Source organism: Eptatretus burgeri, chromosome 11 (assembly GCF_056783735.1).
Source record: "Eptatretus burgeri isolate ZD-2024b chromosome 11, Ebu_testis_v1, whole genome shotgun sequence".
NCBI lineage: Eukaryota > Metazoa > Chordata > Myxini > Myxiniformes > Myxinidae > Eptatretus > Eptatretus burgeri.
In genome coordinates this window covers 56,895,182-56,910,919 of record NC_140971.1, presented here as the reverse complement: position 1 = coordinate 56,910,919, position 15,738 = coordinate 56,895,182, and the positions used below count along the sequence as shown (strand labels likewise).

The 15,738-nt window shown below is 50.2% G+C and overlaps 2 protein-coding genes across 2 annotated transcripts in view; both read right to left on the bottom strand.

The window, feature by feature from the left end:
- Positions 1–15,738, bottom strand: part of LOC147017130 (unconventional myosin-If-like) — a 335,840-nt gene that overhangs the window by 35,380 nt on the left and 284,722 nt on the right. The gene's annotated exons all lie outside the window — the stretch shown is intronic.
- LOC147017139 (uncharacterized) overlaps positions 1–15,738 on the bottom strand; it is a 33,711-nt gene that overhangs the window by 8,410 nt on the left and 9,563 nt on the right. Inside the window, exons 5-6 of the mRNA XM_085847709.1 lie at positions 11,952–12,019; positions 9,082–9,404 (exon numbers count right to left, since the gene is read on the bottom strand). Of these exons, the coding sequence (XP_085703835.1) occupies positions 9,239–9,404; positions 11,952–12,019 (234 nt within the window). The 3' untranslated portion in view covers positions 9,082–9,238. The remainder of the gene's footprint in view (positions 1–9,081; positions 9,405–11,951; positions 12,020–15,738) is intronic.

Below are 15,738 nucleotides of genomic sequence, written 5' to 3'. Positions count from 1 at the left end.
AAGTCTTGACCCTCTGCTTCCGACTCTCCTCTTCTTGACTCTCCGACCCCTTTTCTTGACTCTCCGACCCGTTCTTGTTTGCGACTCTCCTCTGACTCACGAACACCGACCTTTTATCCCCCCGTAACTTCGCCTTTTACCCCCTCCCTTTGACCTTTCACCTCGCTCCCCATTGGCCCGAGAAAAAGTGGGCGTGAAGGCTTTTGACCCACAAATTTGCATATATCGATCGTTCTGGAGGCGGGGCCAAATCGCCCCTCGCTCACCGATTGGACGGCAAAAAGTGGGCGTGTGTCGTTTTTGATCCGTTTTTGAAGCAGAAAATCCGTGATTTTGTACACGCTGTTCGACGCGCGTTCTGCATGAGTCCAACACCGGTACCCACAGCGGGGCAAGAACGGTGGCGATGCTACGGTGGCGAGGTGTGACGGGAAGGTCGTGGCGGTTGTGGTGAAGCGGTGGTTGTGGTTGGTGGTTGATGTTGTGGTTGTGATCATGGCGGTTGGTCCAAAATAAAGATAGTGAAAGAAAAACGGCTATCCTGAAGAGTCGCAGCACGTATAAATGACATGTATTCCCACTAGACAACGGGTTTGGGCCTAACTACACATGTACTTACCGAGATACCTCACCTAAGGGACCTGAATGGTGGTTTGCGAATCTGGTAACCACAACACTACCCCCTTCCCTTTTTACAGACTCGTCCCGAGTCGTCAAATTTTCGTGTGCCATCATGTGTAGTCTTCCCCTAGTACATTTTACCTACGGATCCCTGAGTGCGACATTCATGGTATTCGTGTCCCCAAAATAAATAACCTAAGGGCTGCGTAACTATCTAAACAAACTCACTCACACGGACGACTTAAATAAAATTGCCGGCGCTAAGACAAACATGCCGGGGGCGCATTCATATGTACAGTACATCTTACCTTAACTTACAAATCTTACACTAAACCATGGCCCAGGATCATTGAACTCTGCAAAAAGAAAGCAGTTAGCAGGGAGCCAGGCTGCCCGCATGCAGTCTCTGGCTCAAAACAATGCAGGTGACAGGGAACGTGGCTGGCTGCTCACACGCAGTCCAAGGCCTTCCCTTTTGAACTGAACTCAGTGAACCACAACGGTGCTTGGGCTGCACAACGCAGTCTCCGTGCCAGCTCAAGTGGCACACGCAATGAACACAACGAATGGATGCATGAACGGTTTGAACTGAATGCAGTGAACCACAACGGTGCATGGGCTGCACAACGCAGTCTCCGTGCCAGCTCAAGTGGCACACGCAATGAGCACAACGAATGAATGGATGAATGGATGGACGCAAAACACGGTGCACGGGCTGCCACTGCAGGCCCGTGTTGTAGCTGCCAACAGGGCAGTTCTTGCAGCTTGCAAACTGTTGCTTTCTGATCCTGGCGCACATGGAAACGAACAGGGGGGGCAAAGCAAAAATTGAACGGGGCTGGTGAACGTGGGCAGTGGGCATGGCATGGCAAAGGTGAGCAGGCAAACACAGCCCGCAGAAGAAGGCCGCTGCAGGCAAACATAGCGGGCAGATGAACTGGCCGGCACAGGCCTTGAAGCAAACACGGCCAGCCGATGGCACAGGCCTTGCAGCAAAACAACAGCTGCCGATGAAGTTGGCCGGCCTCCGCTTTGAAGCAAAACAAGGCCAGCCGATGAAGTTGGCCAGCTCTTGCCGTTCAGTGGAGGTTGGTGGAGGGAGTGCGGTGGTGCTGGCCACTTGGAGGGCGGGCTCGGACCTACCTACCTGTCTCCCTCCCAACCTATCGCCTTTGCCTGTCACTGTACATACCCACTCCCTTAATTTGTCAAACCCCAATTTAGCCCCAACTTAATTTTTTTCTGTTGTTTTTATTTTTACTCCCCCACTATAAATCGTCCCCTAACCCCCTTTATCGTCCTTGTTCGGCTAACCTATTCTGTCACCTAGCCTACTCCCAACCCCTACGTTCCCTTCCCGGAGGGGAACAAGGGAGAGCTAACGTCCTGTGTCGAGGCCCACCGAAGCCTCAGAATGGCCTCCCCAGAGTTCGGCGATCTTAACACCAAGTGGGTCCAGCGGCCCACAACGACAGCGAGGGGATGGATGGTGCGGAGGGGTACATCTCCTAATCTATCCTAACCATTAACTCTTAAACTACCCCGGGGCTTTCAACAAGCGCCTCTCGCTTAAACTATTGGTTCTATAAACCCAGATTCCCGTCGCCTGTGTTGGTGTCCTTACAATTTCGGGCCTCGCCCCCCAATTTTCTCTCCGTGCCCTCACACGGTCTCCTGGCTGGGACACGTGGCTCCCTTTGGCAGGCACGACCCTCTGCCGAATCTCCCGCTATGGCACCCCCGGGCACTACACTGCCTCCGAGCCTACCAGCTCCCTAACACCGGGGAGTGCCCCCATGGCACCTCCCCTGAAACGCACACGTGGCAGGCCGGCCTCCCGGGCCCCTTTCCGAGGGTCACCCGTGCCCACAACACTGCCCACGCGGCTAATGGCGCCCCGGGCCCCCGCACCAAGCAGGCGCACCCGTGCCCACTACTCTATCCCGGCCCCCATGGGCCCATGGCCTACCGCGGCCGACTAGCCTGGTGCCCGGGGTACCCACTCAGCGATACTCACCTTTCGCAGCCACGCTCCCAAGCCCGTCAACAGGGCTCCTGCACCCCTCCAAATGGGTCTCGAGCCTACTTTCCCACCAACAACAAAACGACCTCCATTTTTCAATTTGACTAACCCAGCTAACTCAATCTACACTGACCCCGGGGTCCCTTGGGCGGGAGTCACTCCTCCCCCCAATCACTCATCGCACCATGCATTCCCCATTCACTCCACTCACACAGACCCGCTGGCCTCACTCACTCACCAAGCACATGCTTCCATTTCACTCACCAACTCTTTTCAACACACACACCACTGAACTCTGCCATCCTTCTAACTACCTCCCCTAACTAACTCGTGCTCCCACGTCGTCCCTTAAACTACAGCACGTTCCTTTTAACACTACGTAGCTAAGCTACGTCCCCTCTACACATTCACAAGTCTGTCCATGTCCCCAAATAAATCATTTTATTTCCCCACCTAAATCTGGCTACAATCCCTCTAACTAATCCATTCCACGGACTCCATGAGGACTTACCCCTGCCCCATGAAGTCGGTCTAACTAAGCTAACCCTTCCCCCTAACTAGTTTCCATCCTGTGCCCAGGCTCAAGGAGGTCTTCCACCCCTTGCCCAGGAATCCTGTGCACCCGAAAGTGAGGCTTGTTTTTCCCTTTTTTTTTTTTCATGCCCAGCACCTGCGCGGCAACTCAGAGCTCGCGCACTTTGCACCTGCCCGTGACGTCATGCAGCTGCACGTGTTCCTCGTCCCTCCTTGGACGGGACCATCCGGCAGAGATACCCCTCCTGCCGGATTCCAACCCCACGTGCAGCCATGACGTCACCGTGCGCATAAAAAAAAAAACACAAGCCACACGTCTCGAGGGGTTCCCCACGCGAACACATGTGCTTTGCCCGTTGGAGCTTAACACACACGATCGCGTGGAGAACCCGTCCGGTCCAAATCCATTTACCTGCCTAACTTTGTCCGTCCGCGGGATCGGCAAATCCACCGCGTGCGTTTCCGGACCGGGACTTCACTCTCGCAAGCGAGCACGTGGCGGTCTCGTGCGTTGCACAGCACGAACCGCGTGCTCACTGCTGGGTGAACCCGGCACGGTGCGCGAAACAGCTACAGCCGCTACCCGGCTTTCTTTCCTCTGTCGCCGTCTCCGTCTCCATTCCACACACGCATACCTGCGTGTTACGACACACACAGTCCACACAATCACATTCACACGGGGAGACGCGGCTGCGTGCTCCCGCATGCCAACCGACATCTCCCTCTCATACCGCTCTCTCACACACACGGTCTCCCTAGCACACAGCGACCTTGCACACGGCCGTTCACTCACGCGTGCGGGGCACTCACCCGCGGTGCCTCACTCGCACTCCGTGCCTCATCCACACACGCGGGGGCACTCAACCGCGGTTCCTCATCCACACACGGTGCCTCACCCACACACGCGGGGGCACTAACCCGCGGTGCCTCACTCACACACCGTGCCTCATCCACACACGGCGTGCTGGGAAGCACGTACTCCGGCACCATCGCCACCACACCACTCACACGTGGTGCCTCACTCATACTGGCCGTTTCACTCACACACACGGCCTCACTCACACACGGTGCCCCATCCACACCCGGCGTGCTGGGAAGCACGCACTCTGGCACCATCGCCACCACACCACTCACACACGGGGTCGCTTCCACACACGGTGCCGCACTCACACCTTGCACCACCCACACAGGGACAACCACACTGGGGATTCGTGTCCCCACAAGGGTCTCCGGGGCCTCTATACCCCCCAAGCTCTCCGTGCACCTGTCCACAGCACCCGTCCTCTCAACCTCGCAAAGCACGACCGAACTCACCTGGTCGTGACTCGCCTCAAGGGGGCATACTCCCTCCCCTCGTTCCTGGAGGAGGCCATCCAGGTGCTCGCACCGGGTCCCAACACGCTCCGCGAGCTCAACCCCATTATCCTCCACTACCTCCGTGTGTGTGTGTGCGTCACTTACCCCATCTTCATCGTGTAGTCTTCCCTCTATTTTTTCTGTCTCCCGTGTCTCTGCCAACTCTTCACCCTTTACCTCCCTTGTCTCAACTATTATTTCCGTTGTCGTCACCTCGTGTCTCGTCTCACACGTTTTGGTCTCCCCATTTAATTTTTCCCTTTCGGTCATCGTCACGACCCTCGCCCAACACGTTCCACGAATTATTTTTTCACCCGCCTCCACCGCGGGCCTGTCAGCCGTTGCACCCCCACCCAGCTCGTTTGCTCCCACACGTGGAGTCGCCATTCCCAGCTCCCTGGTCACGGCCTTCATGCCCGCCTGCAGGCTTCGGCCCATGTTCTGCGTCTCACCCCGTAGCTCTTTCATTTCCTCCTTCATGTTTGTTTCCATTCCGTTCATTTTTGTATCCATCTTTTCGTTTATTTGTTGTGTATTCGCATCCATCGTCGTTTTCACTTCATTTGTATTTGTATCCATCTTTTCGTTCATTTGTTCGTTCATGCCTTTCATTTCGTTTTTCATATTCGCTTCCATCTTTGTTTTTACTTCGTCCATTTGCTTGTTCATGTTCGCAATCATCTTCGCTGTCGTTTCCGCATACATTTTTGCCAGCATGGTGTATAGCTGGGTCATGTCGGGTGCGCTTGGGTGAGCCGTTTCGGCAGGGGTCGGGGAAGGGTTTTGGTGGAGAGGGGGGGGGGAGGTGTCATACACCGCGGCCGCTGCCGCACCCACCTCAGGTTCTGGGTTCAGTTGGGCGAGTCCGTGTTCCTGCACAATCAACATTTCCTGCTCGGGGATTCCATCCTGGACCATGGATTCTACATTACTACACATATACATTTCTAATACCCCCGGCTCCCGCTCGCCTTGAGACGCCATCTTGCTTCTCGTGAAGGGTTAATTTAACTCGCTCGTAATTTGGAGGGAATCGGGGGTCGCTTCTCTCACCCCTGGACCGATTCCCGTGAATTTAGCTGGAGACAGGAGAGCCCGTTGTCCCGTTCTCCAATACCAGTGCCGCGAGGAGGGCGATGAATTTGTATCCCACTCCTGACACCAGTGTTGCGGTTTTCGCGCCCGCCGGCGTGCGACGGCCACAACACTCGAATCGCGGCACGTCGCCCACCGGACGGACAATCCAGTCGTGACCCTCTCGGACTAACGCCGGGAACCAGTCACGGGTGGACCTTTCGGTCTCACCGCGATCGAGCCAATCAGCCCCCGCGTGGGATAGGGTTGCTCGCCAAATTCGAACTACCTAAGTACCCACGCGGAGGGTAGACCGGGCGATCGCACCTCGCCGCAGGTCGACTTCGGACACGGGCCACTTAAGCGACCCGTTCCGTACTATCAGAATAACCGAGCGGTGTTATCGTCGACCTCGACGGTTCGATTAATTATCGGGCGTATTCAGCCCACTACCAACCCTTTACGTGAAGCAAGATGGGGATTCAATGGAGGAAAAGACGAAGCGAAGCGGGAGAACAGTTCAACAATAAAGCACATTTATTCGCGGCACACGGGAAGCACACAAATACAATTCCACCAAATGCACACAAAAAAAAGAAAACACACTTCCATTTACACAAAAAGCAAACATAAAAGTGAAAACACAGTGCAGAGCTAATACCGACTACCGAGCACACGGCAACACTTATACAATTCTACTTCACAGACGGCGCCGACAACACATACCCAAAACCAAGGAAAAGAAATACCCCCAAGGATGGGGCAGGCCTGAGGCCGAGACCGGGTCGGGCCTACCCGTCTGGTGATGAGACGCGGAGCGGCGATGGCCCCGCAACCCGCGGGCCTCGTGGACAGTGCCTGGCAGGGGGTGGGAACGGGGCCCCCTTGGTCGCACTATCTCAGCGCGGGGGGAAACAGGAGGGGGTTTCTGATGCTCGGGGTATAGAGGATCTTTATTATATGCGACGAGCGTCTCCACCTCGGCCAGGTCGCGCTGTCGGCCTCCCTCGGGTGCAGCTTCCTGCACGATGCGAGCACCCCCTCGTCTGGTGTCGCCGCCTTTCCACAGCTCCGTCCCCTCCGTTCCGACTCCAACGCACACGACGAGCAGCTCCACCGCCCGCGAAGTCTTGACCCTCTGCTTCCGACTCTCCTCTTCTTGACTCTCCGACCCCTTTTCTTGACTCTCCGACCCGTTCTTGTTTGCGACTCTCCTCTGACTCACGAACACCGACCTTTTATCCCCCCGTAACTTCGCCTTTTACCCCCTCCCTTTGACCTTTCACCTCGCTCCCCATTGGCCCGAGAAAAAGTGGGCGTGAAGGCTTTTTGATCCACAAATTTGCATATATCGATCGTTCTGGAGGCGGGGCCAAATCGCCCCTCGCTCACCGATTGGACGGCAAAAAGTGGGCGTGTGTCGTTTTTGATCCGTTTTTGAAGCAGAAAATCCGTGATTTTGTACACGCTGTTCGACGCGCGTTCTGCATGAGTCCAACACCGGTACCCACAGCGGGGCAAGAACGGTGGCGATGCTACGGTGGCGAGGTGTGACGGGAAGGTCGTGGCAGTTGTGGTGAAGCGGTGGTTGTGGTTGGTGGTTGATGTTGTGGTTGTGATCATGGCGGTTGGTCCAAAATAAAGATAGTGAAAGAAAAACGGCTATCCTGAAGAGTCGCAGCACGTATAAATGACATGTATTCCCACTAGACAACGGGTTTGGGCCTAACTACACATGTACTTACCGAGATACCTCACCTAAGGGACCTGAATGGTGGTTTGCGAATCTGGTAACCACAACAATATATATATATATATATATATATATATATATATATATATATATATGTATATATATATATATATGTATATGTATACATACATATATATACATATACATATACATATATATATATATATACATATATATACATATACATATACATATACATATACATATATATATATATATATATATATATATATATATATATTGTTGTGGGCCGGGGGTCAGGTGAGAAGACCACTTGGGAGGAAAGCTATCTCGGCTCCCACCAGACTCCCCGGATTTGCAGGCCGTCGCACACGCATAATTCCATGATGCGGCGGGTCGCTAACTAACCGTGGACACCAATAACTCAACCGCATGACCTCGGGTTCGCCCGTCTCTGGGTTAACCGGGTTACCTAATTAATCATGTGATTTAATTACCGAGCAACACGCCCTTGGTATGCCTTCTCCAAACTGGATCACTTTCCTGGACCGGATCGGGTGCAGCCGAGCGACACTGCCAAGGACGTTGCTAGGCAACGGTGGCGTCCATAGCAACGGTGCTCAAAAGCATACAACGAGATCCTGGTATGAACCGACCTGTCAAGTTTCATCAAAATTGGTTGACTCCTCTGGCCTCCAGAGCTGTCCATTACATACAAACATGCAAACATACAGACAGACGGAAAAAGTGAAAATAAGGTACTCCAGCGACCACCCAACAAACATACAAACATACATACAAACATACAGACAGACAGAAAAACTGAGATAAAGGGACTAACTTGCAGCGACAACCCAACAAAAACTTCAAATTAGAAAAATAATAATAGGTACACGTATTGCATGAAAGGGAGGAGTATCATGGTCAAGGCAGAGCAGAAGCTTTGTGCCATCGGATCTCACCCCTTATAAAGGGAAGAGGAGGAGGAGGAGAAGGAGGAGGGAATGGAGGAGGAGAAGGAGGAGAAGGAGGAGAAGGAGGAGAAGGAGGAGAAGGAGAAATAAGAAGGAGAAATAAGGAGAAATAAGAAGGAGAAATAAGGAGAAATAAGAAGGAGAAATAAGGAGAAATAAGAAGGAGAAATAAGAAGGAGAAATAGAAGGATAAGTGGAAGGATAAGAAGAAGGATAAGGAGAAGAAAAAGGATAAGAAGAAGGAGAAGGATAAGAAGAAGGAGAAGGATAAGAAGAAGGAGAAGAAGAAGGAGAAGGATAAGAAGGATAAGAAGGAGAAGGATAAGAAGAAGGATAAGACCAAGATGAAGACCAAGACGAAGACCAAGACGAAGAAGATATCTCGATCTGAATGCAGAACACCAAGCTAAAAGATGATAGTTGGGGGTGCTTAGAACCCAGGATAGACTGCTCAAGGAGATCGACTATCCCTCCAGCTATCCTGTGATCCCAGAACAACACACGGTCAACATGGATTTTTACAAGTTCATATTAACACCAGTCCTTGGTGTCATCTTCTCTCTGAACAGCCTCCAAAGCAGGACAACATGGTGTTTATGAACTTGTGATAAATGTCACCCCGACATGCACACAGAGGATACCGTGAACGTAAGTATGCTGAATGAAAGACGTTGGGACATTTTATAACAAAGAAGAAAGACGAGTTTGATATTCCTGAGTTGAGAGATAAACAGTGAAGGTACAAAGAGCAGGTTTTGGCGTACTGGGATAAATAAACATCTTACCTCTTGGAGATGAGGTCGTGTTGCAGGAAGATCGTCGGTTGAGCTCGAAGTCATGGTTTTTGGAGGGAAAGCATGAGATTTAAACCCGAGAGCGAGGAGATCAAACATATTGCCTGCTTTCACACCAGGTACAAGCACGGAATGAACACAAGTAAAGTTATATTGGGATTGCTCGGTCAAGAATAACTGAATAGAAGGGTTTCATGACTTTGCAGACAGTCGAGAATCCGGACGAGAAGGCATAAGGGTTGCATTGAATGAGGACTGGCTTGAGGATCTCCAAAGCAAAGTTTCCCAAGTGGAGAAGGAACATCAAAAAGAACCTGGAAGGCAAGGGTGTGCAAGTCAGGAGAGATTCAGATGCAGATATACTGTTGTGCTAACATTGAATCTTCAAACAAGAAAGCAAAGAATATGAGCTTCTCAAAGTGAACCAAATGTTCTGCATCGACAATAATAATATTTTCCATTATTTTCTTCAGAATGTTTGCCGGATTAGGAATGGTTATGTAATGATGTTTATCATTTTGTAGAATAATGGTGGTTCTATTCAGGTGTAAAGCTGGCAGGATACCCGAGAGGGATGCACACTCGTCCCTGAGCTGTCTCTCCAGGTTTTCAATCCTGACATTGCAAGAAACTGTCACCCGAGTGTTTCTCATGCAGGGTTAACTCTTCATCAATATCCATCGTCCATCACAGGGATGTTAAACTGGAGAACAAGACTGCTGGCACTCCTCATTTGTGAACGTACAATCTCCAATGGTGTTTCAGGAAAAGTAGGTGAGTTATCCATGGCACCCTGCATTAATTACAAATTTATTCCCAAATCAGCCACACTCAAATGTTGGGCCTGGACAGCCGGTTCAGAAAAGACTTGGGCCCAAAACTCTCTCCAGTCAACACCAAAAGACAAGAATAACTTTGGTAGTTGTTGTTGTCGAGGAAGACTTCATCCATTCCTCAGTTTCAATCAGAGTGCCGCAGTGATTGCAAAAAACATATTGTTGCGGATTCGCGCCCGCCGGCGTGCGAATGGCCACGTAACTCGAATCGCGGCCCGTCGCCCACCGGACGGACAATTCCGTCATGACCCTCTCGGACTAACGCCGGCAACTAGTCACGGGTGGGCCTTTCGGCCTCACCACGATCGTGCCAATCGGCCCCCCGCGTGGGATAGGGTTGTTCGCCAAATTCGACCTACCTAAGTACCCACACGGAGGGTAGACCGGGCGAACGCACCTCGCCGCAGGTCGACTTCGGACACAGGCCACTTTAAGCGACCCGTTCCGTACTATCGGGATAACCAAGCGGTGTTATCGTCAACCTCGACGGTTCCGATTAATTATTGGGCGTGTTTAGCCCACGACCAACCCTTTACGTGAAGTAAGATGGAAATTCAATTAAAGAAAAGACGAAGCGAAACGGGAAAAACAGTTCAACATAAGGCACATTTATTCCAAGGTAAACGGAAAGCACACATATACAATTACAACAATTATGCACCAAAAGCAAATGCAACAAAAGAGACACAATGCAGATCTACTACCGACTACGCAAGCACACGGCAACACTTACACAGTTTTACTTCACAGACGGCGCCGACAACACATATACTCCAAAGCAAAAGAAAAAGGAAGAGGCCACCCTCAACTACAAGGGGGCAGACGTGGTCTGTGGGCACGAGACAGGGCAGAGCCTAGCCGTCTTGGCTGCTGCGCTGCAAAATGGCGGCGGCGCCCCGACTCCGCGGGCCTCGCTGGCACTGCCTGGAATGGGGTGGGGCCCCCTTCTCACACTATCTCAGCGCGGGGGGAAACAGGGGGGGTTGTTGATGCTCTGGGGAAAGAGGATATCTGGCCTGCCTGGGTCCCGCGACGAGCGACTCCACTGCGACCTCGACCGCGTTCCCGGCCTCCCCTCTCCGCAGCTCCCCGACTCTGACACGAGCGCAGACCTCCACAAAGCTCCTTGGCTTCTCCAGACTCTCCGGACCCCGACAGACACTCTCTCGACTGATTTCGCCGCCGCCACAACTCTCCAACTCTTCCTCGATTCGCCCCGCGCTCGGCGCTTTATAGTGCGACAGGAGAAACCATATGCAGATTTTTGGATCAGGATCGGCTCGGGGGCGGAGCCACGCTCGCCCATTGGACAGAGGAAAAGTGGGCGTGAATCATTCCTGATCCTCGAATCTGCATATATCGATTATACTCGGACGCGCCTGGAGGCGGGGCCAAATCGCCCCACGCTCGCTGATAGGACGGAACAGAAGTGGGCGTGAATCATTCTTGATCCGATTTCTCGGAAAGGCCGCTTTTTGCACCCGCTGCTCGGTGCGTGCCCTGTACGAGTCCAGGATCGGTGCCCACAAGCGGCGCGGGAATGGCGGTGATGCGATGGTTGCGAGAGCGAGATGTGACGGTAAAGGTCGTGGCTGTTGGCGTTGTTGTTGTTGTTGTTGTTGTGAAGCGGCGTTGCGGTTGGTGGTTGTTGTGTGATGGCTGTTGAGACGTGGTTGGCTCAAAATAAAGATAGAACAGAAAAACGGCTATCTTAAAGGGTCGCAGCCCGAATGAATGACATTTATTCCCTCTAAACAACGGGTTTGGGCTAACTACACATATACTTACAGAGATATCTCACCTACGGGACCTGAATGGTGGTTTGCGAATTTCCTCAACCACAACAATATATACAGGCTTTTAAAATGGAGTGCATGCAAACTATGGATGACTGTTTCTGCAATGATTTACCAGAAAACATGACCAAAAGAAAATCTTTGCGGGGGCATTAGTCCCGACTTTGTGTGTTGTGCAAACAAGATTGAGACTCTTGAATAAGATTATGAGCCAGGTTGTGGTTCTTACCAAAACAGGAACATTCTCCAAGTCCCAAGGAAAGATCGACTCCAACTCCGCTTTGCATGTTCTGTTTCCTGTAAAAGCACAAATTTGTTGGAAATTATTCTGATTAGTAGTAAAGATATGATGACCCTGAAATTATTTTGCTTCCAAGTGTCATGACGAACTATAATTTGGAATTTTAATGTATAATCTGTAATGCAATAAACTCATTTGGAACTGCAATATATCATCCTCTCCTTCATTCATTGCTGCACTGAAACAAAATGATGATCACAGGTTAATAGGTCACACGAAAGTGGTACGATTGTCATTGTTCACTATCAGTGACCTTTAATGACCATGGATAGTACAAACTCTCAGCTATTTCACTGTGCTTGCCATGGTCACAATCACTGTTGCCATGACACTCCTCCACTACAGGTTTCCACAGGCTTTGTTTTTTTTCATCGAAAGAGCAGTGGCACTGGCAGTTCTTTGCTGATAAGGAGGTTATTTTTGTGCAAAAAGACAAGTCTTTCAGTGAAAAGTATTTCTTCAAGATGGATAAAATGGGGCCGAATTCAAGATGGTACCCGAGTGGTAGTTCTTTGCTGAGAATGAGGTGAATGTAATGATAAGTGTGAAATGCTCCAAAGCTCGAATATCCCCGAAAAGGACTGAAGGAGAGTCTGCTCTTCCAAATCAACGAGGTATGGGGGTTGGGGACAATCGTAGATATTGTAATATTCCAATTATGGTGTGGGAGCTGCAGTGCACATTTCCAGTGCCTGATTGCGATCACATTTTGATTTTAAACTCACGAAGAGAAATGACATGACCATGCTAAAGTATGTCCGATTCATATACTAACACACATTTACACTGCACACACATGCAAAGTACTGCAATCAGTTCATTTCATGCGGCAGGAAAATTATTTTTATTATTGCGAGTTATTTTAACAGTTGACAGCCAAACCCCACTTGACGCGGTCTCGAATCTGAAGCACAACTCCCTGAGTTAGAGTTTGGGAACTCGGGTTGGGTACAGCACGACTCTCGGCTGCTTGATTTCATATTGCACACAGGTGTGTGGTCTCCATTTTCTCCTGCTTCCGTTCTGATCTTCACCCTCTGCCCCACCCCAAGGTTTCTATTGGGTGCATGTGGTGTGCCAGTAATCCCTTCCTGCTGAAACTCCCAAAATCCAGACTCAACTCCACTCATTCCTTCCTATTTTTTTCCTCCACCTGTGGAACCAACTTCCTCAATCTCTTCAATCTCATTCTTCCTTTAAGGGCTTCAAAACGGTTGTTCACCACCATATCAGGTAGTCACGCATCCACATCCACAATCTTTTCCACCCTCCCCAAGCGCATCTCTTTCCATGATCCCAGTTTTTCCTTCGACTTCTGTGATTGAGAGTTCGTGGTTGTATCAATCTTCTTCACTCCCTATGTTCCCCTCCCCTTGCTCTCATTCTTCCCCACATCTGTTCCCCATCCAAGTCTCCCTTTATTTTGTTCCTCAAGCCCCTCTTAACATGTAGCCTTGCCCCCTCTTCCTGCTGTTGATTGCCCATGCCAGAGGTGAGGGTATTGCATTTGGGTCTGTTTGTCTGTTCACACAGAACATTGAGTGTGTGTATTAATTACATTAGACCATTTAGAACTTTACGATCCCCTGAGAAAGTTAAGAACCTTTCTCAACCTCAGACCCATTAACACCATAAAAACTCAAAAGATAATGAAGAGCCCTAAAACCCCATTGAGACTCCTAAAATCCATTTAGAAGCTCAGACCCTTTGAAACCCTGAAGATCCTTTATAACACTTGTATCATATAAAACCCCAAAGAACCTTTCAAACCAAAATTCCCTTTAAAACCCCAAAGACCCTTTACAACCTGACCCAGGACATCCAGAACAGCTAGGACCCCCAGACCCAGAATACCCTAAAAGGCCCTTGAGAACTGTAACACCCATCAAGACACTTTTACACCACAGAGATCCTTTCGACCCCGAAGGCCATTTAGATTCCTAATACACTTCAAGACCCTTTCAAACCACAATGCCCATTGAGACTACAAAGACGCTTTCGACCCTGAACACCCTTCATCACCCTCTAGGTTCCTGAGACCCTTGAGAACCCTGAGATACTTCAGCTCCTCTCGACCCCGTTATACCCTTTGGAACCCCAAGACCGCTTCGACCCTTTTGATCTTCTTGGAACCTTTCGAACCCCGAACATCCTGAGACTCCTTTTTACCATTTAGTCGTTAACACCTTCCAAACCTTGTTGAGACCCTTTAGACCTTGAATTACACCCTTTAGATCCTTCAACCTTTCAAGACCGTTTTGTAACTTTTGAGTCTTTTAACTATTTCAACCCTTTCAACCCTTTACACCCATTTCGACCTTTCAAACTTTAGACGTTCAGACCATTTGACCTTTCCAACTTTCCAGACCTTTCACATTTACAATTAAACCATTCAGAAATTGAATTTGCAATCAACCCTGAGCTGGTGGTTCTTGCTCCGTCACCCTGAGCGAAGGGTTCATGCTCCATCACCCTGAGCAAGTGGTTTGTGCTCCATTATCCTGAGCGAATGGTTCATGCTCGGTCACCATGAGCGAGTGGTTTGTGCTCCGTCACCATGAGCGAGTGGTTTGTGCTCCGTCACCCTGAGTGAATGGTTCGTGCTCTGTCACCCTGAGCGAGTTGTGAAATAACACCCAATTTCCGAGCTGTTTGCAGAATTCACAAGTTTCTAAATTACTGAGCCAAATTGTTTTTCCACCAGTCACACACAGCTGTTCATAAAGATTAACGTTTGTGAACATATCCCTGAAACGTCGATGTCAATGCAACGTTGTTTTTCAGTGAAAGCCACTCAAGGTTTCTGGGTTGTATGCAGTGAGTGCTGCAGTTGGGAATCACACTGACTCTATCCTGCCGATTCCCGAAAAATTGCCGGTGTGTGTGTGTGTGTGTGTGTGTGTGTGTGTGTGTGTGTGTGTGTGTGTGTGTGTGTGTGTGTGTGTGTGTGTGTGTGTGTGTGTGTGTGTGTGTGTGTGTGTGTTGTTCAGAAAGCAAAACGTATTTCCTCTGCTCACTGCTGACTCCCTTACCTATCTCTCTGTCTCTCTATCTCTATACCCATCGCCATCTCCATCTCTCTCTCTCTCTCTCTGTGCACATATTCAGACGGTGTTATGTCTGGATGGTGTTGTGTTCGGGCAGTGTTTGTGTCGAGACAGGGGTTTGTCTCAGCACGTGGCTGATCGATGTTTGTCTCCTGCCAGCTTGGCTCCGGATGCATCAGGGCGGTATTTATATCTGGACGGGAGATTGTCTCCAGACCGTGTTTATAGTGTGACCAGTGGAAAATGGATTTCAGACATTATTTTGTTTCCATCTTGAATGTTATTATATGGAGACTCATTTTGATGAAACATTATGAATCGTAATTAACGCTCCACCGCACGTCTGCCTTCCCTTCCTCTCATCTCACACTGTCTTCCCTTCCCCCACCCCTCTTTGCCCCCACCCCCACATCCCTCCACCTCTTCACTCTCCCTGCTCTCTCTCACCCCACCCCTCTCTACCTCTTCTCCCCTCTTTTTCTCCCTGCCCCCTTTAGTATTACCGTCAGCGAAGCGACAGGTGGTATTTGCACGTTCCTAATAATATAATTATAAAAATGATCACCCCCTTCCTCTGCATCCATTGATTGTAAATAGAAAGCCCCTTGTACTTTCAGAATGTGTCTTCTCAGATAAATCTAGAAGGGCATGCAGGAGAGCACATACTT